This window comes from Lemur catta, chromosome 3 (genome assembly GCF_020740605.2).
Source record: "Lemur catta isolate mLemCat1 chromosome 3, mLemCat1.pri, whole genome shotgun sequence".
Lineage (NCBI taxonomy): Eukaryota > Metazoa > Chordata > Mammalia > Primates > Lemuridae > Lemur > Lemur catta.
Genome location: NC_059130.1, coordinates 31,821,228 through 31,844,561, shown reverse-complemented (window position 1 = coordinate 31,844,561; position 23,334 = coordinate 31,821,228). Strand labels below are relative to the sequence as shown.

The window sequence follows — 23,334 nt, the reverse complement described above, 5'->3', positions numbered from 1 at the left end:
ACTTATAATGGTACTTTGGTAAGGATTGCATTAATTCTGTAGATCACTTTAGGTAGTATGGACATTTTAACAATGTTGTCAAATATTAATACCATGATCTGTGATGTGTTTATGAGTCAAAGACATCATGGTTAAAGGTCTTTTCTTATAGGTTATAGGTTACAGGTTACAGATTTTCTAAGGATTTCCTTGAATCCTGATGTTTCAGTGATTTAGAAAAAAAAATATTCTATGTCTAAACATTCGTTGCAGTTTCTACAAAATATAATTTTAGGAGAAGAGCCTACAAGACAGAATAGTTCCACAGTTTACAGACACCCTTTTTTATTTCAAAGTATTAGGGGGTACAAATATTTTGGTTACATGGATTGCTTTTATAATGATTCAGTCATGGTTATGTGTGTCTGTATCCCAGTTAGTGTTCATTGTACCCATTAGGTAGGTTTTTTCCCATCCCTTTCTCCCCACATGCACATGTGTACTCATCGGTTAGTTCCAATTTAGTAGTAATTACATGTGGTGTTTGTTTTCCATTCTTTATATACTTCACTTAGGACAATGGTCTCTAGTTCCATCAACATTGTTGCAAAAGGCATTAAGTCATCCTTCTTCATTGATGAGTAGCATTCTGTGGTATACATATACCACATTTTGTTAATCCATTCATGAATTGACAGACGCTTGAGTTGTGCTGAGATAAACATTTAAGTGCAGGTGTCTTTTTGATAAAATGACTTCTTTTCTTTTGGATAAATACTCAATGGGGGATTGAGTAGATCAAATAGTAGGTCTACTTTTAGTTCTTTTATGTATTTCCATACTGTTTTCCATAGAGGTTGTACTACTTTGCAGTCCCACCTTTCTCTCTGCATCCATGCCAGCATCTATTGTTTTTGGACCTTTTAGAGACACTCTTTTAAATGCAGGATTGGGTTTTCCAATAAAGAAATGAACAAGTTCTCAGTGTGATTTTGAGTTAATACAGATTTTGACAGCTTTTGAGAGAGTTGTTATAAAACAGTAATGTTCTTACGACCTTGGGAACTGTGCTTAGTAACCTCAAAAATTTAGAATTTACCAAGAACTCTTTGTGGAAATTAATTTTCTTTATGTAATAAAATAAGGTAAAGTTTAGATTTTCAAAAGAAATCTTCAAACCTGTACAGCATATAATTCAAATTATCAACTCCACTTATTTGTAAATGTCTTTTAGAACATGTGTGTGCACACCACTGCACATGTTCAAGCATTTTAACACCTTATATCAAATACAATACTCTCAAGGGCTTTTATTAATCAAACTTTTTATTTGAAGAATTGTACACTCATGGTGTAGTTGTAACAAATAGTACAGAGAGATCCCATGTATCCTTTACCAAGTTTCCTCCAATGGACACATCAATAAAAATAATACAACATCATAACGAGGATATTGAAATTGTCATGATTCAGTGAGAATTCAGAACACTTCCATCACCACAAACATCCCTCATGTTGCTGGTTTATAACCACACCCACTTCCCTTCTGTCCCCATCTTGTTTTTGACCCCCGGCAATCACTAATCTGTTCTATATTTCTATGACTTTTTCATTTCAAGGATGTTATATAAATTAAATCATACAGTATATGACTTTTGAAGACTGGATTTTTCACTCACAGTAATACTCTCATGATTAATTGAGGTTGCTGTGTTTGACAATAGTTCATTTTTTTTTTTTACTGCTAAGTAGCGTTATTGTATGAGTATAACACAGTTTACCATTCACATGTTGAAATGCATCTGAACTTTTTCTACTTTTTGGCTGTTATGAAAAAGCTACTGTACATATTCATGTACATATTTTTATGCAACATAAGTCTTCATTTCTCAGATAAATGTTCAGGAGTCCAGTCACTGGACCACATGGTGACTGCTTGTTTAGTTTTTTTAGTTTTTTTTTTTTTTTGAGACAGAGTCTCACTTTGTTGCCCGGGCTAGAGTGAGTGTCGTGGCGTCAGCCTAGCTCACATCAACCTCAAACTCCTGGGCTTAAGCGATCCTACTGCCTCAGCCTCCTGAGTAGCTGGGACTACAGGCATGCGCCACCATGCCCGGCTAATTTTTTCTATATATTTTTAGTTGTCTGGCTAATTTTTTTCTATTTTTAGTAGAGACGGGGTCTCACTCTTGCTCAGGCTGGTCTTGAACTCCTGACCTCGAGCAATCCACCCGCCTTGGCCTCCCAGAGGGCTAGGATTACAGGAGTGAGCCACCGCGCCCGGCCTGCCTGTTTAGTTTTATACAAAATCAAACTGTTTCCTAGTTTGTATGGGCTATGTCATTTTACACTCCCACTAGCAATACATGAGTGATGTAGTTTCTTCATATCCTTCCTAGCATTTGGTGTTGTCACTATTTTTATTTTAGGCATGCTAATGAGTGTGTACAGATAGCCCATTGTAGTTTTAATGTGCATATTTTAATGGCTAATGATGCTTTATACATCTTTTCATGTGTTTATTTGATGTTCGTATATTTTATTAAGTGTATAATTAATATAATTATATTTTTATTAAGTGTATTTGTATCCTTTATTCGTTTTCTAATTGGACAATTTTTGTGTTTGTTGGTTTTGTTTTACTGTGATAATAACACTTAATATGAGATCTATCCTCTTAATAAATTTTTAAGTGTACTTCACATTATTGTTGACTATAGGTACACTGTTATACAGCAGATCTCTAGAGCTTATTCATCCTGTTTGACTTATATTTATTCCTGATGATTCATAACACCTCATTTTGCCCTCTCCTCAGTCCCTGGTAACTACCATTCCATTCTTTGAGTCTATGAATTTGACTAACTAATATAAGTGGAATCATGCTATAGTTCTTTCTATAACTGGCTTATTTCACTTAGCATAATGTCCTCAAAACCCATCCATGTTGTCACATATTGGAGAACTTTCTTCTTTTTTAAGGCTAAACAGTATTACATTGTAAGTATACACCACATATTTTTTATCCATTCGTCAATGGACATTTAGGTTGTTACCACATCTTGTCTATCGTGAACAGTACTGCAGTGAACATAAGAGTGTTACTATCTTGTCAAGATCCTGATTTCAATGCTTTTTGGATAAATATCTAGGAAAGGATTGCTGCATCATATGTTAACTCTATTTTCAATTTTTTAAAGAATGTTCATGCTGTTTCCTATAAGGGCTGCACCATTTTACACTTCAACCAATTAGTGCAAAGGTTCCAGTATCTCCACATCCTTGATAATAGTTGTTGCATTTTATTTTTTATTTATAGCCATTCTGACAGGTGTGATGTGATATCTCATTGTGGTTTAATTTGCATTTTCCTAATGATTTGTAATGTTGAGCATTTTTATATACCTTTGGGAACTTTATATATCTTCTTTGGAGAAATTTCTAATTTAATTCCTTAGCTCATTTTTAATTAAGTTATTAATTTTTATTATTGTATTTTAGTACTGAGTTATAGTAGTTCCTTATATATTTTGGACACTAACCTCTTATTAGATAAATTCCTTGCAAGAATTAACTCATTCTGTATATTGCCTTTTCACTCTGTTGATTATTTTCTTTGCTGTGCAGTTTTTTAGTTTTATGTAGTCCCATTTGTTTATTTTTGTTTTGGTTGGCTATAGTTTCAGTGTCATATCCACACAATCATTGTGAAGATCAATGTCATGAAACTTTCTATGTTTTCTTTCAGGAGTTTTACAGTTTCAGGTCTTACATTTAAGTCTTTAGTCAATTTTGAGCTGATTTGGGGGTATAGCATAAAACAAGGGTCCAATTTCATTCTTTTGCAAGTGGTAGTCCAGTTTTATCAACACCATTTGTTACAGAAACTGTCCTTTCTTTATTGGGTATTATTGACAATTTTGTCAAAGATCAGTTGACCTTCTATGTGTGGATTTATTTCTGGGTTCTCCATTTTTTTTCCATTGGTCATTCTATGTCTTTATGATAATACCATAGTATTTTGATTACTGTAGCTTTGTAATATATTTTAAAATCAAGAAATGTGATTCCCTCCAGCTTTGTTCTTCCTTGTGAAGATTGATTAGGCTATTCTTTGTCTTTTCTGTTTCTATATAAATTTTAGAATTGATTTTTCTATTTCTTAAAAAATGCTATCCAAGTTTTTTTTGGTAAGGATTGTATTGAATCTGTAAATCACTTTGGGTAGCATGTTAAATATTTTAACAATATTAAATCTTCTAATCTATGAACACAGAATGTCTTTTAATTTGTGTCTTTAATTTCTTTCATCAATGTTATATAAATTTCAGTGTATAAGCTTTTCACCTCCTCGGTTAAATTTATTTTTAAGTATTTTATTCTTTTTGACTTTATTTTAAAAAGAGATTGTTTTCTTACCTTCTTTTTCAGATAGTTTATTTTTAGTATATAGAAATGCAACTCATTTTTATGTGTTGATTTTTATCCTGTAATGTTGCTGATTGGTTTATTAGTTCTAATGATTTAGTATGGAGTCTCTAGGATTTTCTATAAAAGATCGTGTCATTTGCAACAGAGACAATTTTACTTCTTCCTTTCTGATTCTGGTGCATTTTATTTCTTTTTCTTGCCTATTTGCTCTGGCTAGGATTTCCAATGCTATGTTGAATAGAAGTAGGGAGAGTGGGCTTCTTTGCTTTGTTCCTGATCATAGAGGAAAACCTTTCAGTTTTTCAACATGGAGTATAATGTTAGCTGTGGGCAGAGCTGTTATCATGAAATTGTGCTGAATTTTGTCAAATGCTTTTTCTGCATCTGTTGAGATGATGATGTATTTTTTTAAGTTTTTCCTTTGCATATGTTGAGCCATCCTTGCATCTCAGGGATAAATCTCACTTGCTCATCGTATATGATCCTTTTAATGTGCTGTAGGATTCAGTTGCTAGTATTTTATTTAGGGTTTTTTGCATCTATATTCATAAAGAATATTTGTGTATATTTTTCTTTTTTTGTAGTGTCTTTGGTATCAGAGTAATGCTGGTCTTCTAAAAGGTATTTAGAAATGTTTCCTCTTCTTCAGTTCCCCCCCTTTTTTTAAATTTCAGCTTACTATGGGGGTACAAAAGTTCAGGTTATATATATTGCCCATGTCCCCCCCATTCCCCTCGAATCTGAGCTTCAAGCATGTCCATTCCCCAGACAGTGCACATCGCACTCATCATGTAGGTATACACGCATCTCCTCCCCCCACTCCCATCCCCCCGAGTCATCTATAAAAAAGACATCTGCACCCGAATGTTTATAGCAGCACAATTCACAATTGCAAAGATGTGGAAACAACCCAAATGCCCATCAATTCATGAATGGATTAGTAAAATGCGGTATATGTATACCATGGAATATTACTCAGCTATAAGAAATAATGGTGATATGGCATCTCTTTGGTTCTCCTGGAGAGAGTTGGAACCCATTCTATTAAGTGAAGTATCCAAAGAATGGAAAAATATGCACCACATGTACTCACCAGCAAATTGGTTTCCCTGATCATCACCTAAGTGCACATTTGGGAATAACACCAATTCGGTATCGGACAGAGGTGGGGGAAGGGGGGAGGGGATGGGTGTATATCTTCTTCAGTTTTTTGAAAATGTTTAAGAAGTATTGGCCTTTCTTTAAATATTTGTTTGAATTCTCCAATGAAGCCACCTGATCCTAGGCTTTCATTTGTTGAGAAGTTTTTAATTTCTGATTCAATTTCCATACTAGTTATAGGTATGTTCAGACTTTCTGTTTCTTCATGATTTAGTATTGATATGTTGTACATTTTAGGAATTTATCCATTTATTCTAGATTAATCAGTTTTTTGGCATATAATTGTTCATAGTAGTTTCTTATGACCCTTTCTTATTTCTGTGGCATCAGTTCTAATGTCTCTTCTTTCATTTCTGAATTGATTATTTGGAAATAGAAGGTAAAGATATTAAAGGGACCATATTTAATGCAGTATACATACATAAAACACATGGTTAATTCAGGCATCCAATCTTACAAAGTAGATTAGCTTTCTAATCTCTATTTACAGTTTCTGCAAAAAGATCCATAAAATATAACATGGCCCATCTTGTTTTAAAATGAATAACATATTATTTTAATGCCTCAGACCACCCTGGATTAAAAATTATTTTATTTTCAAATGGTAATTTTGAAAAGGTATAATAGTCATATGAATTCTGTTTCTTCTTTAGCCCGGGTCACTATGTTGTGTAGGAAAAAAAATTGATGGAGCATCTTTATGACAAGAGGGAGGCTAAGGCAGCAGTGGGAGCAGTGGAGTGGTGGGTGGTCATGGTGATGAGAACGGTATGGACATATGCTTCATCCTCACTTCTCTTGCATTCTGCCAGCTACACAGACATCATGTTTCCAGGGAGCAGTCAGAAAGAGAAGATTTGGAGTGATATTCAAAAACAGTTCTGTGTTCCCCTTACCCCTTATTTAGGCCCAGTTCTTAGTTTAGGATGTCCTTGATACTTAATACTTTTTTGCTAGATATAATGTTTTATAGGATTATATAAATCTCAATAAGGGGACATCTTTATATATCACCTTGATCAATGCCCTCATTTCAAAACTGAAAAAGCTTAAGATCATATAATAAGTTATAAACAGTATTGCTTGATTCCTTTGGCTATTTTTTCCAGTAAGATTGTCATCTTTAACACGTGAAGCGTTTGGGGAAAGGAATTATGTAGAGTTGTTGCAGGGGAAGTGGACAGTCACTTAATCTATCAATTTAATTGACTCGACCCTGGTGATTAGATTAGCACTCGAATGTCAGTTGAGATAGATTTCCCAGTCTTGTTTGTTCTGATTCTCACTGACTCATTTATGCAGAATTTGCTGAAGAAGCATGAAGCTTTGGATAATGACTTTGCTGTCCACGAGACCCGAGTGCAAAATGTGTATGCACAAGGAGAAGACATCCTAAGTAAGGTGAGCTAGTCCAGGGATTCCAGAATTGGCCCAAATATAGAATCATTATCAGTGCAAAAATCATATTTAGAACTTAATAATCTATTCTAAGCTGCCTTTTGTTGTTTTTAGAAAATAATCTTCTCAATTGCTCTTTTCTGGAAGTTCTTTTTTCAGATTCTTATTCATATACCTTTCAGCTTTCCTTAAATCCTTTGTTAACATTTTTGCTGTTCTGAGCAGAACATGCTGTTTACAAAGGCCTTATCACTGGCTTTGGCTATGGAGTAATACAATCTGAAGATATTACTTTCTAAGCCTGTAAGGAGGAGGACCACAGTGAAATCTCTTTGTAATCTGAAAATAATTATATTGTTTAAATATTGTTTTTAAAAAGTCTCATTTATCTAAGTGCTATATGAAGACACCCCCTCCCCCGCCAAACTGAGGTGTTTCTGTGCCTTCTAAAAGCTTATACCAACTAAGAAAGCCATGTTTATGCAGGAAAACATGAGAAGATCATCCAAATGCAAGAGTGGAAATAACCTTTCACATGAATGAATAATAAAATAATTATACTAGACCTAGAGGAGAGTAGTTATATGTTTGGAATGAGGTAGATGAGAGCTTTTAAATGGTACTAAAGAATTCACACTTTTAGCCCTGGACACTCATCAGTAGTATATGTCTCTCTTCTTCCCCTTCAACTTTGGTACTGCAGGAAGAAAGTCAGAACAAAGAGAAGATTTCTGCAAAGATAGAGGCTCTGAATGAAAAGACCCCTTCTCTGGCCAAGGCAATAGCTGCTTGGAAGCTGCAATTAGAAGATGATTACGCTTTTCAGCAGTTTAACTGGAAGGCTGATATGGTGGAGGCCTGGATAGGTATGATGTGTCAGGGCCAGGGTCCCTTAGGTTTGAGAAATCCTAATAAATTGCCTTTTGTAGAATGGTTTCTTGTACCTTTTCTCTTACCGCTTGGAAAGAGGTGCTCCCTTCACTACCCACTCCTATCCTTTCTGGGCACAACTGCACTCACATGTGCATACACACACACAAATAAGCATGCTGATGGGTAACTAGGTACCGTAATTCCAGAGAACACATTTTTTGGGGAATTAGTGATTTTCATGTGTGATATTCAGAAAGGTAGGGCCATGGCAAAACATTCTAGGAAATAAACTAAAATGTTCAATTTACTTACAATTTATGTCTAATCTTCAATTTTCCTGTTTTTTATGAAACATTCAGAAGTTCTCTTGGACCTAGCTCTGTTTCAGTCCGTTTTATCCTGCCTTACTCTAGAAAAACAATCCATTGGTACCTGGTGCTTTCATAATCCAATGAACCACTTACTTTGAGAGTCAGGAAACTCTCTTGGTGTCTACTGTCAGTATTCTTTTTATACTTATCATGGCTTATGCAAGACCAACTCTCTTTCTCTTCTTATTAATTATCTTTTTTTATTTATTTTTTTTTAGCTGAGAAGGAAGCAAGCCTGAAGAACAATGGCAATGGTGCAGACCTCACTGCCTTCCTCCCTTTCCTGGCAAAGCAGGTGAGAGCAGGCTGCTGTGTGGGCAGTTGCCAGGGAAGCCCAAGACCCAGATCTCACAGAAGCTCAGTCCTCCATGAATATTCATTTCTAAATTTGGGTATTTTATTGTCTGTAGCATCTATAATATCGTTCCCTTTTTCCTTCCTAATATTGACAATTTGCTTTTCTTTCCTTCTCTCTCTCTCTCTCTCTTTCTCATTAGTCTTGCTGCTAAGTGCCCAACATTTGTTAGAGAACCAATGTTTGGCTTTTTTATTTTCTCTGTTTTCGTGTGTATTCTATTCCATTAATATATTTTTATATATTAATCATTGTCTTTTACTTTCTTTGGGATTAATTTGATGGGTCTTTAAAAATTTGAGATGGATAATTAGATTATCAAATGTTAGTCATTCTTCTTTTTTAACATATTGATTTTAAGTATAAAAATTTACCTCTAAGCTTTAGCTGAATCTCACAAATTTTATGTGATTTTTTTTATCATTTAGTTTCTGTAGTTTCTAATTTGACTTATTCTTTGACCTATTGGTTATTTGGTAGTATATTGTTTAATGTCCAAACATTTGGGAATTTTCTCATTATCTTTCTGAAATTTATATCTAGTTTAATTCCACTGTATTTTAAAAACATATTCTACATTTTTTTCCAGGAAGGATATTTATTTATTGAGCAACTAACTCATACAAGTACTGTGCTAAGAACTTTTTATAAGTTTTCACATTTAACCCTCACAAAAATTCAGTGAGGAATATGTTCAATAACTTTCCAGGGACAGTGAGGCATTCATGACACTTCAATTGAATACCAGAGACATTAATTTTTACCTGGGTATGTAGGAAAGAGGCAGGTTCTGCTCTTTCCCAATCTGCCTTTAGCTCATTAGGCATCCATTGCAAGAATCTCTCCTCCTGGATTCTGGGATAGGCAGCTGTGTTGCTTGGCTTCAGTCATGAGACACATGGAGACCTAGGCAATGTGTGTGTTCACGACTCAAAGTGTTCTAGAAATGCTGTGGAAAGAAACAAATGTACTGTACTCCAATGGGGCCACAAATGCCCCTCCTAGATACCTAGCCCTCTTAAAAGATACTCTATATTTTTTCAGAAGCTTGATTTATATCAAGCAAATGTCCTGTTTTGCTGTATATTACATGCACATTTGAAAAGAATGTGTATATTATTTTATAGTGATTTATGTTATTAACCAGATTGTGGTTATTAATCATGTTGTTTAAATACCTTGTTATTTTTATACATTTTGAGGCTTGGCAAAAAATTGTGCTGATATTTAGAATTGTGAAATCATATTGATGAGTTGATACTTTTAATTATGAAATATTTCTCTTTCTCTCTAATAACATTTCTTGACTTAAATTCTTTTTCAGATATCAGTATACTACACCAACTTTCTTTCTTTTCTTTTAGTGTTTGCAGTATATATCTATTTCTATCCTTTAGGTTTTGTTTAAAAAAATTATCTCTTTACATTTTAGATGTGTCTTTTGTGAACATCATATAGTTGGGTATTTTTTTTATCCGATTTGATAATTTTTTATTGAAAAAGTGAGTCTATTTACATTTGAAGTAATTAATTCATAAATTTTGGTTTAAAGCTATAATTTAACTCCCCCCACCCCCCACCCCCCGGTCTAATCCCCTGTGTTTTGGTCAGGGATTGAAATGATTCAAGACATAGTTTCAATTTTTCTTAGAACTTGTGTTTTTAGTTTGTTCCTAGAGACTTTCAGAGATTTCAGCTAACGCCCTTTGACCAGGTTTGCTCCTATTCCTACTTGACGGGCCCTGAAGTTGGCACTGTGACAATACTGAAAATTCTAGTTGGCATTTTAGATTCTTAGCTTTTTAAATTCTTAGCTACCGTTCCTGCTTGGCTTGTAGGACTTTTGTCTTCTATAGTTTCAGAAGCTTAAATTCCTTGAGGGGAAAAGACAGCAGGACAGTGAGTTTGCTTTTCTGCAGCTCTCTCTTGATGGCCACTGAAATCCTGGCTGTCTCGGTTCTCCGGAGCACCACTTTTTGTCTCTTTAGCTCCATGACATTGTCAAAATCTCTGAGCAACGCTTTCTCCTCAGCCTCTCCCCCAGTGCAGTTTATACTTCAAAGGGAAAAATAGAGAGAATATTGCTTTTACTGCAGTGCTGTCCCCTTCTCTCTGGAATTTTGATCCTTCAAGCAGCAGCTACCTGAGCTGAATTCTGATTCCTTTCGAAGAGCTGATTCTTTGTACTTTTATCCAGCTGTTAAAGTTCTTCTCAAAGAGAGAATTGGTCAAATACAAGACACTCTGTTAAAGCTGGAAGTAGAACTTCCCAAATGTTGTGATGTTGATATTTATATTTCTGAAAAAAATTCACTTGTGTAACTGGCACCTGTAGGAGGTCTCTTCTTAGTCTGTGTACTTCCAAAGTCTCCAGTAGTGTCCTGCTACTAATTAGAACACAGAGTGTAGAAAAACCGTTATAAGAGAGTCTTGAAAATGATGTATACTGTAGGAATATTTAATTTTGATTGAGAAAATTTGGAAAACCCATTATGCTCCAATATTCCCTTCATATTGATTTTGTACCTAGCCTAAAATCTAATTATAAAAATATACATACACTGGCACTTAACTTTAATTCCATCCCCAAATGTTCACTTAAGTCTTTAAATTATATTTTGTTTTTCCTGGTCATCATCTTAACTCTTGCCTGGCCTTTATCATGCCTATGATAAAAATCTGGCAGAACTCAGGTGTAAATGGCCCCTTGGAAACGGCACTGTTTCCTGTTCACAACCTCTCTGCTGGTTTTTCTCAGGACACACTGGATGCCAGTCTGCAGAGCTTCCAGCAGGAGAGGCTTTCTGAGATCACGGACCTGAAAGACCAGCTGGTGGTGGCTCAGCACAGCCAGACCAAAGCCATCGAGGAGCGCTACGCTGCCCTGCTGAAGCGCTGGGAGCAGTTGCTGGAAGCCTCTGCAGCCCACAGACAGAAATTACTGGATAAACAGTTGCCTCTGCAAAAAGTAAAGGAAAAAAAAAAAGAAAAATTGATGAGGCATGATCGGGCCTCTATTATCTGTCTATTAGCCATGGAATTCAGTTATAGATACTGGAAACCCCATTAGGTTAATCTACAAACATATTAGTGCATTAAAAGGGGTCAGGAAGACTTTCTTACTGAGCAAGAAGTAATTCGTTTTCTTTTTTAGGTTAATAGAAAGATTCTTTTTTTTTCAGATTCATTTATCAGTCATGCAGTTGACTTGAGATGAAAGCCAGACAAATATAGTGGAAAAAGTAGGTGAGACAAAAGGGTGGAAGGTCCTTGTATAAGGCAGAATTAAAACTGGCTGGCAGACAAGGTTGTCCTTGAGCTTTTTTCTAACTCAAATAAACAAAGCACCGGACAAATAGTCATGAAGCATGTTTTCAACTTGTATCACCCTTTCCTAGGTGGGAGACCCTGTGTATACCACTGCAGTAACCTATCTCTGAACCTTGATTGCCACATGTAGGAAATAGGGTAATATTACCATCCTGTTCCTGTCTTTCTGTGATATTACTATTAAAAGAGGCAATGGATCTAAAAATGCAGTATAAACCACTAAGTTCCATTATAGATATAAGGAATAAAATATTCTTCCCAGCCTGGCAACAAGTTAAGGCAGAGAGCAGGGGAAATTACTCATATTTTTCATATTTGCTCAAGACAAATCCCTTCAGAAGTACAATCTGCTGACCCAAAATCTGTGATGCATTTTAAGTTTAAAACCATTTTTGATCACCTGCTGTTTGGAACAAGTTCATGCTATTTTTTTTCATTCAGTAATATAGACAGTTTAGTGTTTATTCAGAGCATGTGGGTAACTCCAGACAGTAATGCAAGAATACACAGATTCCTGTTTAGGATGTAGGTTAGAGGGCAGGAAGTGGGTTTAAGCAGTGGTTCAAAAGCTTCAGGCATGAGATGGCACCTGAACCAGATTTAGAAAAAAGACAGGACAATGACTTAGGATAGTCAAAGAGAGGTCAGCTGGGTGTGGTCTTCAGAAGCTCAGAGGATAAAAAGAGGAAGTGGATAAAGGATAGAACCGATTTGCCTGGTTTGTTTATTCAATCATTTTTCCATTCATTCATTCAACATCTATTTTTGCATCTTTACTATGCATCAGGTAGAATTGGAGCACAGACTTTAGAATAAGTAATCATATAATTGAAAACTACCCTTGCCACTCTTAGAATCTTAGAGCTGAAATAATGTTGGAAGTCATTCAACCTCCTGATTTGTAAATGACGAGACTTGACCAATTTCACACAGTGAGAAAATGCCAGGACCAGAGCTTGTACCTCTAACTTGCATGTCTGTTCATCTGATCACATGGTCCCCATTGGCATTAGTCCTGCCCTTTACATTGTTGACCCTGCAAATATTTGAAGACAGTATTATTTTTATTCTCAATCTTCTCTTTTGCTGAGAGGCTTTATTGGGAAAGATAGAGCTGTCTTTTTATTTTCTCTGCAGGCCGAGGAGCTATTCATGGAATTTGCACACAAAGCCTCAGCTTTCAATAACTGGTGTGAGAATGCCGAAGAGGACTTGTCAGAACCTGTACACTGTGTCGACCTGAATGAGATTCGGCAGTTACAGAAGGACCACAAGGACTTTTTGGCCTCCTTGGATGGAGCTCAAGTAGACTTCAACTATTTACTGGAGCTAGACCAGCAGATTAAGGCCTTAAATGTGCCCTCTAGCCCTTACACCTGGTTAACAGTGGAAGTGCTGCAAAGGTTCTGGAAGCATCTATCTGATCTCATTAAGGTAACTTAGGACACAGCAGAAACTTCCTTTGGCTGCAGTAAGCATAACCACTTAATTTATTATCTACGTTGGGAGACTTTTGAGAAAGAATCACTGTTAATTATACTGGGTCAGCAGTCATGAGCTAAGATAATCTAAAAATATTGGGAAATATGTTTATAATAGGTATACCGTATGCTCCACAGTTTGAGCAGTCTCATGCTTCAGGGTGTTGAATAATTATTCAGGGTAGCAAACAGAAGCTCTAAGAGGTGATTCTGGTGATGAGTTATAAAAAGTTCATGACATTTGTATATATATTCAGAGCCTATATATTGCCCCCATCCAAGGCATTCCCTATATTATACACACCTCAAAAATGGTCCTTTTATGTGCTTATTTGTAATTTTTGTCTATCCATAATGGTGTTTATTATTGAAACATAAAAAATTTTAACAGAAAAATTTCACTGTAATATCACCATTTTTAGATGGCAACTCTTGCTACTGCCTTTCCCTTTAAGGCCATTTTTATGTTTATTTAAATTAAATTTCAACTGGGAAGAAAAAGATTGAGAAGGAGGGACATTTGCCTTTATCACTAGCTTACTTGTTACTGGGCCTAGTTTGAGACTCCTGAAAATACTTATGTGAAGTGGTGCCATGAGCTGTCTTCACATTTTGGAGCTAAGAGGAGGTGGGCTGCAAGAAATATGAGCACATAGGCATGTGTCTGTGGAACACAGATTAGACTGGGGGAGGGAATACATTCAGCTGAGTCTACAAACCAGTTATTTTACAGGAAAAAAAAAAGGCCTTGAATATGAGCCTTATCGTGTGATTTGGGGTTTTAGGAACGGGAGCAGGAGCTGCAAAAGGAAGAGGCAAGACAAGTCAAGAACTTTGAGATGTGTCAAGAGTTTGAGCAGAGTGCCAGTGACTTCCTCCAGTGGATCCAGGACACCAGGTGGGCTGTGCAACCTTCAAACCCATGAGCTGTATGCCATACTCACTATTTCCCATAGGGATAACATACATGTCTGAGGGGAGAGGAGAGATTCCTACAGCATATACTCTGTCTTAAAATCATCCTGTCATGTCTATGCTTTATATTTGGAATTGACTGTTTTCTGAATCAGTACCTGAAAAATCAAGAAATAACAATTTCATCCTGCTGCCCATTATGCACTGTTCTCTATTCTCTCTTTGATACTCTCACCTTTCTTCCTGTTGCTTGTAATTTCAGTCCAAAATAATAACAATCTCTTATGTTTGCACGGCGCATTGCACTTTACAAAGCACTTCCATATCCATTACCTCACTTAACTTTCAGAGCAACCTTGAAAAGTATGTGAAGCAGATCTTATTACCTCTATTCCCAAGTATGTGAGGAAGTTCAAGTAGATAAATTGACTTACTCAAGGTTACATATGTATTTACTGGGACACCTAAAAGCAGAGCCTACTGTGAACACCTAATATGAAGCTATCATGTTGCCTGCCTACTAAAGCTGTAATGAGAATTGAGTGAGATAATACATATTAATTGTTTTATTAAAAGAAAAATGTTCTGTATATGAAGATAACATTTGTCACATATTCTGCGGTAAATGACCTGGAAAAGAGTAGAATTAGAGGCTGCAATATGTTAGAATAAATGGTCAAAGTTGGTAGACTGTATCTAGTAGGTGAGTCAGAATTGTGTTTTGAGGGTCAAAGTGACAATCCATGATATATACTGTTTCTACATACTGATAAGGATAAATCAGACAATGAACAAAAATAAATCCTATATCTCATATCTTAAAAACATCTGAAAGAAGACAGAGAAAACAGTGTGCACACTCCTCTGCCTTTCATTTGGTTTCCTTTGTCACACTCTGGCAGTGTGTGCCAATCACTGAGATACTTCTTCACAACTGTGCTCTTTGTCCTGAAGCAAGGAGCTTCGTGGGAGGCTCTGAGCTTCCCAGAGTGAGAGAGACTTTGGGAAAAGTGGGTGGTTAGGTTCATATTTTGTGGCTACAAGGATTTGAATAATGTTTCATAAATCTGAAGAAATAAGATGATTGAACTATTTTATGTTAACATATGATTTCCCTTTTCTCTCATCTGATTCCTGTTCCGGACCTCCACATCCAGGGCTTACTTTCTGGATGGGTCAGTATTTTATGTTATCATGTCTGTTTTGTTATATTATTCTGGAAGAATTAATTAAGAAGACCTTAGTACTAAGGCCTGTTTATTCCATTACAATCTGACGGTGTTTAAGTACAAATGAGGGGTGAGAAGGAGAAGCTCGTATTTCATTCTGTGCCTATACCTCACTAGGTAGGGTCTTGCCCACATTATTTCAGTGCATATTTGAGAATAAGAGCTAGGAGGGACATGCAGGAGCCTTCTCCCAAGCAGAGAAGAAGTAGGGCAGCCCTCCCTTTCTCATTGACCTGGCAAGTTGGCTGATAGACCGAAGGGTTTATTTGTAAAAACTTAGTTTTGTGTGACTTCATTTCATGGAGGCCATATAGCTTGGGAGAAATAGAAGCAGAGAAGTAGAGGGGCTTTGAGTTAGTATGTCTGTATTAAATATTGACCTCTGATATTATGAGTAATATTTCCTTTTGGTTCTTAACTAGATCTTTGCTCAAAGAAACAGGAACTTTGGAGTCCCAGTTGGAAGCAAATAAAGTAAGTAATGTTTTGTTCATTAGCTGAGGATATTATCAGAGTTACAAAAAGTGCAAGAAAAAAGCACTTAAAGGCAACCCTGGTGATTGATACTTTCAAGCACCACATCACCTAAAGTCAAAAAGCCAAGGCTGTAGTCCCAGTCCTGCCATCAATTTGCATTTTAGCCACAGACCACCACTTCATGAATATGGGCCTCCATTTACTTAAATCTCTGACCCTTAATTTCTGTGTCTATACAATGGAGTCAATAGCTAAATTATTGAGTTACTGCAATGATTAAGTAAAGGAGCAGATATGAAAGCTCCTATCCTATAACCTGGAACACTGGCAAATCCCTGTTATTATTTGATGTGGTAAGATGATGCAATTGAATCTAGAGGATCTCTGACAATTGAGTGAAGAAATGAGCTAGAACAGTGTTTCTCAACCTTACTTTTTTTATTTGTCCTCCAAGAGAAAAAAATCAATTAAATCTAATTTCTTACTAACAAGAGAAATTAAATACTAAATATTAAAATGTCAGGTAGTTTTAACCTTTGAAGGGCAACAAGTCTTGTAATATCTAAGATTTTTTTTCACTGTTCCCCACTATCATCAGAACCAATTTCTCCCTCCCCTCCTTGGGGAACAATGTCCCTTCAGGGAGAAAGCATCGGCAAGATGTAAAAATTTGGCATATAGTGTGCCTAGATGACAGAAGCCCCTGCACGTCATACTAAACTGATGACAGAGGCCCAGAATTGAACACCGGGGAGCTTAAGTGAGCCCAAGAACTCAGCCACAATCAGTGGTGCAAATAATTCCCAGTGCAGATCACTGGGCACCCATGATGCATGGATCCTGGAAATTCTAGTCTATTTGCAGTAGACATATAATTACTAACTCTTAGATTTATATATTACAGAGTACCAGAGTGACAGAGGTCATCTCACCTAAACTTCCCACTATTTCATAAATGAGGACTTACAGAAGTGAAGTAGTTTTCCTGAATAGTTCCTTTTTCACAGAGGACAAGAAGATCCTTGAAAATAATTGAAAAGGACCAATTAAGGGAAATTAAAATTTTTCAGCCTCTTTATCTTCTTCTTCCACCTCAAGGTTTGGAGCTGGTGGCCTGGTTGACTGCTTCTCTTCTCTGTCTTTTTTCCAGAGAAAGCAGAAGGAGATCCAGGCGATGAAGCGTCAACTGACCAAGATTGAAGATCTGGGGGAAAATTTGGAAGAGGCTCTGGTTCTTGACATCAAATACAGCACCATTGGAATGGCCCAGCAGTGGGACCAGCTCTACCAGCTTGGGATGCGAATGCAACACAACCTGGAGCAACAGATCCAGGCCAAGTACTGAGGGCCCGTGGTCATGACAGGGAAAGGTGCAGGTGGTATGAGGTGTTAGGAGCTTAACTAAAGGCTAGAGTCTGGAATACTAGACAAAAAAGTTACCTCAGAGATGTACACACACCCTCTCTCTAATCAATACTCTCTTTTTACTGCCCTACACGATGAGTGTTTCTCTTTATACTGAAGTCTGTCCTGAAATAAGAGAGCCCTCATCCCCCTGAGTCTACACATCCCCCATCTGGACAATAACTGACTCTTGCATCCAATTTCTCAGAGTCCCTTTACCATCTTATGTGATCTATTCAAAAAACATTCCCTTTTGTAAGATTTTACCTAAAATATGATATCCAGAATGGAAGAAATGTTCAAAATGTGGCCTAATAGAGCAGAAAACTAGAAACTCATCTTTCTAGATAAATTAATTATATCAATGCAGCTTTAAGTCTCAATAACTTTTTGGCAGCATTTTTATCCACATCAGGGATTGGCACAGTTTTTCAGGAGACGGCCTGATAATAAATAATTTAGACTTTGTGAGTCATACAGTTTCTGTTGTAACTCTTCAGCTCTGCTGTTGTAATGAAAAAGCAGCCATAGATAATCCGTAAGTGGATGAGCATGGCCATGTTCCAGTAAAACTTTATTTATGGACACTGAAATTTGAATTTCACGTTTTATAAAATATTCTTCTTTTTTTATATTCAACCATATAAAAATGTAAAAACCACTCTTAATTCATGGTGGCAAGTTAACTTTGGCCCATGGACCTTAGTTTGCCAACTCCTGAGCTAGATTATTCAAATAGCAAATTGTTCGTTAAAATTCCTCTCTCGTTCATGTGGCATGTCTTCTGCTATTCTGTGTTTGTATAAAGGGCTAATTCATGTTTTTCCTTTCAGGGACACCATAGGTGTGAGTGAAGAGACACTAAAGGAGTTTAGCACAACCTATAAGTGAGTATGTCTTCATAGGTGACTGGTTCTTTGTTTTCCAGACCATTCAGAGTGAGTCTACAAATAGCTACCATTCTTTCCGCTCCATGTGGCTTGGTGGGATCTTAAATGAAGTTCTGGATATGCTAATTAGTTTCTGCCGTGGATTTTTATATAATATTTCTGTGAAATTCTTGGACTTAAAATATACATTTCTTTCATGCTCAATGTTTTACCCTTTTCCCTCTATCTATTAGGTTAAAAAAAAAGTACAGAGACACAGACAGGCTCTCTACTCAGTTCTCTGACAACTTTATGACATGTTAGTAAAGCTCCAGCTGATGCAGTAAGACATGTTTCTTTCTGTTCTAATTTGGTTCTCTATTGAACTTGATATGTTTTTATTCTTTAGGCACTTCGATGAACACTTGACAGGGCACTTGACTCACGAACAGTTCCGGTCCTGCATGAGAGGACTTAATTATTACTTGCCCATGGTAGAGGAAGGGGAACCTGAGCCCAAGTTTGAGAAGTTCCTGGATGCTGTGGATCCAGGGAGGTAGGAGGCAGACCAAGGGTCAGACTACAGGAGGGACTGGGGCTTGGAGGGAAAAGTGCAGAGAGAAAAATGAGATATAAAGCATGAAATTAACTCATCTGTGAATAGGAAGATACAGACAACAGCAAATGATATGGGCAACTCTTGGTGTACTTTCAAGATTAGCTCAGAAGTAAGTGGCACTAACTTCAACTTAGGCACTAGCTCTGAGATTTGCCCGATTCATTATTTGTGTTTGATCTATGAATTTCAGTTCATTCTGAGGATGAGATGTGAGAGAAGAATCCTTTCATGTATATGAGGTGTTAAGAAGACATGAATGATTCAGAGGCCAACACATGGGGATGGGGGATATTGTGTGCCTTTGAGGGTGTGGTAGAGTCATAGAGGATCAAGTTACTGTTAGCAACTAAGTCTTTCTAATACCAAGGACCAAAGAAGATCAGAAATTATTCAAGGTACCTGGAGACTGGTGCTGATGGGAAATTCCAAAACTCCGTGAAGAGTCAGGCTGGATGGACCTTGGGGAAACACAGTCTGGAGCTTAGTAAACAGTGTTTATTTGGCTGTAAGAGGGTGGGTGGGGGTATCAAAATGGAGAGTTCATCCTACAATCTCAGAGAGCTTAGCTGGAAGAGGCACTTGGAAAATTGGGCTTCCCTCTGTCTCAGAGACACTGAGTAAAAGGAGGAAGGCCCTTTCCTCCTCTGTCTCGAGAAGGCCCGGCTCCTGATGTGTGTCTCCCACAGGAAGGGCTATGTCACGCTGGAGGACTACACCTCATTCCTGATTGACAAAGAGTCAGAGAACATCAAGTCCAGTGATGAAATAGAGAATGGTTTCCAAGCTCTGGCAGAGGGCAAGGCCTATATTACCAAAGAGGACATGAAGCAGGTCAGATTCTGGTTGCCTCCACCATTATGCTGTCATCACAATCTGGATTTGCTGCTTGCCTACTCTGCACCCCCCTGCCCCCCACCCACCCATTTCTTTCCTCAGACCTCCTCTTGCACAAAACATCTTCTGTCTTGATCACCACATCATTTCCTTTTGACCAAGCTCAAAATCTTATGTGGCTCTCTATTGACTGTCAGAGTCTATCCAAAATCTGCAACTCAGTGTTTAAGGCTATTTCTTATACCTTCTATTCAATAAGCCACATGTAGGGAGCCAGATGGATAGAATAGTCAAAGGGAGTGGGCTTTTCTCTTTAATAATGAGCTGAGTTGAACAGTTGAGTTGGTCTTATTCGCTAGAAATTATGAATTTATGAGAAAAATGTGAGATAGGAACAGGGCTTGCTGCTCCTTCCAAAGGCTCTCCACATCCTGCATTTATGGCATATGGGAAGCCCCAAAGAACCAGCTGTTTTGAATCCCTATAACTGTATCTTTCTTTTTTTATGCTTTCAGGCCCTAACCCCAGAACAAGTGTCATTCTGCACCATACATATGCAGCAATATATGGACCCACGGGGCCGAAGCCATCCTGCTGGCTACGACTATGTTGGCTTCACCAATTCCTACTTTGGCAACTCACAGGCAGATCCTGTGGAGCACAGAAAATCTTAGTGTGGTGGGAAGTACTGGGAGATGAAACGGACAGGCAAATGCAAGGGATGAAAGTATAGTCATTTGTGTGTCTGTGTATTGCATTTATTGCAGGACCTAAAAAGAAATCTCAAGGTTTGAGGGGAGGGGTAGAAGGGGATAATAGAGTTGGAGGACAGGACCGGAGGCTATGGACTTACTTTGTGTACAACTAGTCACCGCCAAAGGGGCCAAGGTCTCTGTTTTTTTTATTTGCTGTGTTCGGCATATCTTTATCATTTTGTTTTGTTCTGACTATAAAACAAAGTATTTCTAATTTTAAAAACAGTATTTTTTTAAATAGGACAAAGTTAAATAAATGTATTTCTGAGAATTGTACTATCATCTAAAGATGGACAGCTAATTACATGATAAAGAAGGGCCACGACAGAAGAGATAAATAAAATCCAGGGTGATTTACAAATAATTTCTTTTTAGCTTTAGAATGTGTTTAAATTCTTACATTTGAAAATGAATATATTTGATATTCTAGGAAATATCAATATTATAGTCTGTATAGTGGAACTATGCAGAGATCAGCATAATACCTAATTTCTCCTTAACTTGTCCCTTTTCCTTACTTCACCATCATAGTAGATGTTATTCTCATAATGTCAAAACCCCAGCATAGCAGGGCCCCCTCTTGTCCTTTAAGCCCCCAAATTTCCTCTTTTTTTAAAATGTCAAAATATTAAGTGGGTACAAATGTTTTGGTTATATGGATATCTTTTATAATGCTTAAGTTGGGTCTTTTAGTGTGAATTTCCTGAATTTCCTCTTGGTCCACTGTATATAGACCAAACAACAGCAACAACAACAACAACAAACCATGTTTCTTGTTCTTCAGTTAAGAACTAGAAATCTCGTCTTTGACTTCCATACCAAGATCTTAAGGTCAGGTCTTCCATTTTGCGCTATGATGCAATTCAGTGATGCAATTCAATGCAGAATTCAGCCTCAACTCCTTTAACGGGGAGAGAGATTTACACTGATGCATTTTTATGTTGGAAAAGCAGCTGTTCACAGAGGCAGATACTTGAGCACATAGATGCACCCTTTGAATACTGATTTTTATTGTCCTGACATAGTTGAAAAATTCTGGTATTTCAATATCATCATATTTGAATTTTACTGTTTTACTAAATTGATTCACAGTTTCAATATTATTTGAGAAAGAAAAAATTAACCTGTTGCTTCAATAATTTTATGCATGAGCTTCTTAAATTCACAAAATGATATGGATATTTAAAACGATATATAGTAGCTTTACTTCTTTTTTTCATGGCCTTCTCGGATGCCAGCCATCTGATTCCTGCTTCTGTGTTTTTCCTATAGCTTGACATATTTCCCAGTACTCAATCCTCTCAAATCTCAGGGCTCTAGATCCATCTTCCTGTCTTCTCCAGTCAGACACAGTGCCAGGTGATAGCACTTTAGTCTTCTTCATCCACCTATATCATGAGATAGAAGATGCTGGACACTGCTGGCTCTGGCTTCCACCAACATCAACTAGACAAAAGATTGGGTAGCCTAAAGTGATACTGTCTAGAAACTCTAAATAATAATAGATGGGTGCATTGGGTGCTTAACGGATAGCAGGCTTTATTCTAAAGACTTTATTTAATCATCACCCCAAAACCCTATACAGTAGATACTTTCATCATTCCATTTCCAGGTGAGAAAATGGAGGCACATAAATGTTAAGAAACTTGCCCTACATCACACATCTAAAAAGTGTCAGGACTAGACTTAAAACCTAGCAAGTCTGACTCCAGAGTCTCTGGTATTAATTAGCTCTTTCAAAGGACCATGAGTTGAACACATGTGGTTATATTCACATCAGAGAGGTCTTTTCTTTGCTGTGTGTGTGTACCTGAAAGAAGAGTTTTTAAAGCACATAGTCATATCCTTAATCAAGGGAGGGTATTTAAATGACCTAGGAAGATTTTGCAGACTATATCTACTGTATAGGGTTTTGGGGTGATGATTGACATAAAGTCTTTAGAATAAAGCCTGCTATCCGTTAAGCACCCAATGCACCCATCTATTATTATTTAGAGTTTCTAGACAGTATCACTTTAGGCTACCCAATCTTTTGTCTAGCTGATGTTGGTGGAAGCCAGAGCCAGCAGTGTCCAGCATCTTCTATCTCATGATATAGGTGGATGAAGAAGACTAAAGTGCTATCACCTGGCACTGTGTCTGACTGGAGAAGACAGGAAGATGGATCTAGAGCCCAGAGACTTGAGAGGATTGAGTACTGGAAAATATGTCAAAATCAATTGTGTCAAGATCTATAGAAATAATCCCAGAAATTTCTATTTTGTAAAATAACTCCAAGTGATGTTTTACCCTTTCATGCTTAAAATTCCTATATTTGGAAGTTAGATGGACCTTTGGGTATTACTTGGCAATTCCTGGAACATCCTTGCTCAGTGTGTACTTAGAGACTTTTGCTGAATGTACTGAATAGACTGTGGAAATGAATTTGCTCATACAGCCTCAGTGCAGTGGGGGATTATTTCCAGCCTATAGTGAAAAAGACTTTAGGGTAGATGGCCTTTCTCTCCTGACCCAGGCTGTTTCTACCATCTGACTAATTTACCTACTTTTCTCCAACCTGTTTTCTTCTCTTGACATATAGCCTCCTTCTACCCAAATTTGGTTTTCATCAAATTATAACTAAAGGTTGTATTTCTTTCCTGAGAACATGTAAAAATATGGATTCCTATTTGAAAAGTATCTTCTCAGCCTTCGTTCTTCCTTTGTCTCTCAAGTCATGCCCCACTACTATCTCACTGCTAAATCATGCGGATCCTACCTTTTCAAAATCTTCTGTTTGTAATTTCCTTTAGTTTCCAATTTCACCATTCGTATTCAAGCCTCTTTGCCTTTATTTTTTCTTTTTTTTAATTT

General features: G+C 37.0%; 1 protein-coding gene across 1 annotated transcript in view; it reads left to right on the top strand.

Annotated features, from left to right (window-relative positions):
* The window catches only part of SPTA1 (spectrin alpha, erythrocytic 1), a 74,576-nt gene extending 53,893 nt beyond the window's left edge, over window positions 1-20,683 (top strand). The window contains exons 40-52 of the mRNA XM_045547035.1: window positions 6,874-6,972; window positions 7,673-7,835; window positions 8,432-8,508; window positions 11,327-11,536; window positions 13,036-13,332; window positions 14,165-14,277; window positions 15,452-15,469; window positions 15,946-15,997; window positions 17,151-17,338; window positions 18,238-18,291; window positions 18,683-18,829; window positions 19,579-19,723; window positions 20,242-20,683. Of these exons, the coding sequence (XP_045402991.1) occupies window positions 6,874-6,972; window positions 7,673-7,835; window positions 8,432-8,508; window positions 11,327-11,536; window positions 13,036-13,332; window positions 14,165-14,277; window positions 15,452-15,469; window positions 15,946-15,997; window positions 17,151-17,338; window positions 18,238-18,291; window positions 18,683-18,829; window positions 19,579-19,723; window positions 20,242-20,400 (1,722 nt within the window). The 3' untranslated portion in view covers window positions 20,401-20,683. The remainder of the gene's footprint in view (window positions 1-6,873; window positions 6,973-7,672; window positions 7,836-8,431; window positions 8,509-11,326; window positions 11,537-13,035; window positions 13,333-14,164; window positions 14,278-15,451; window positions 15,470-15,945; window positions 15,998-17,150; window positions 17,339-18,237; window positions 18,292-18,682; window positions 18,830-19,578; window positions 19,724-20,241) is intronic.
* The last annotated feature ends 2,651 nt before the right edge of the window (window positions 20,684-23,334 follow it).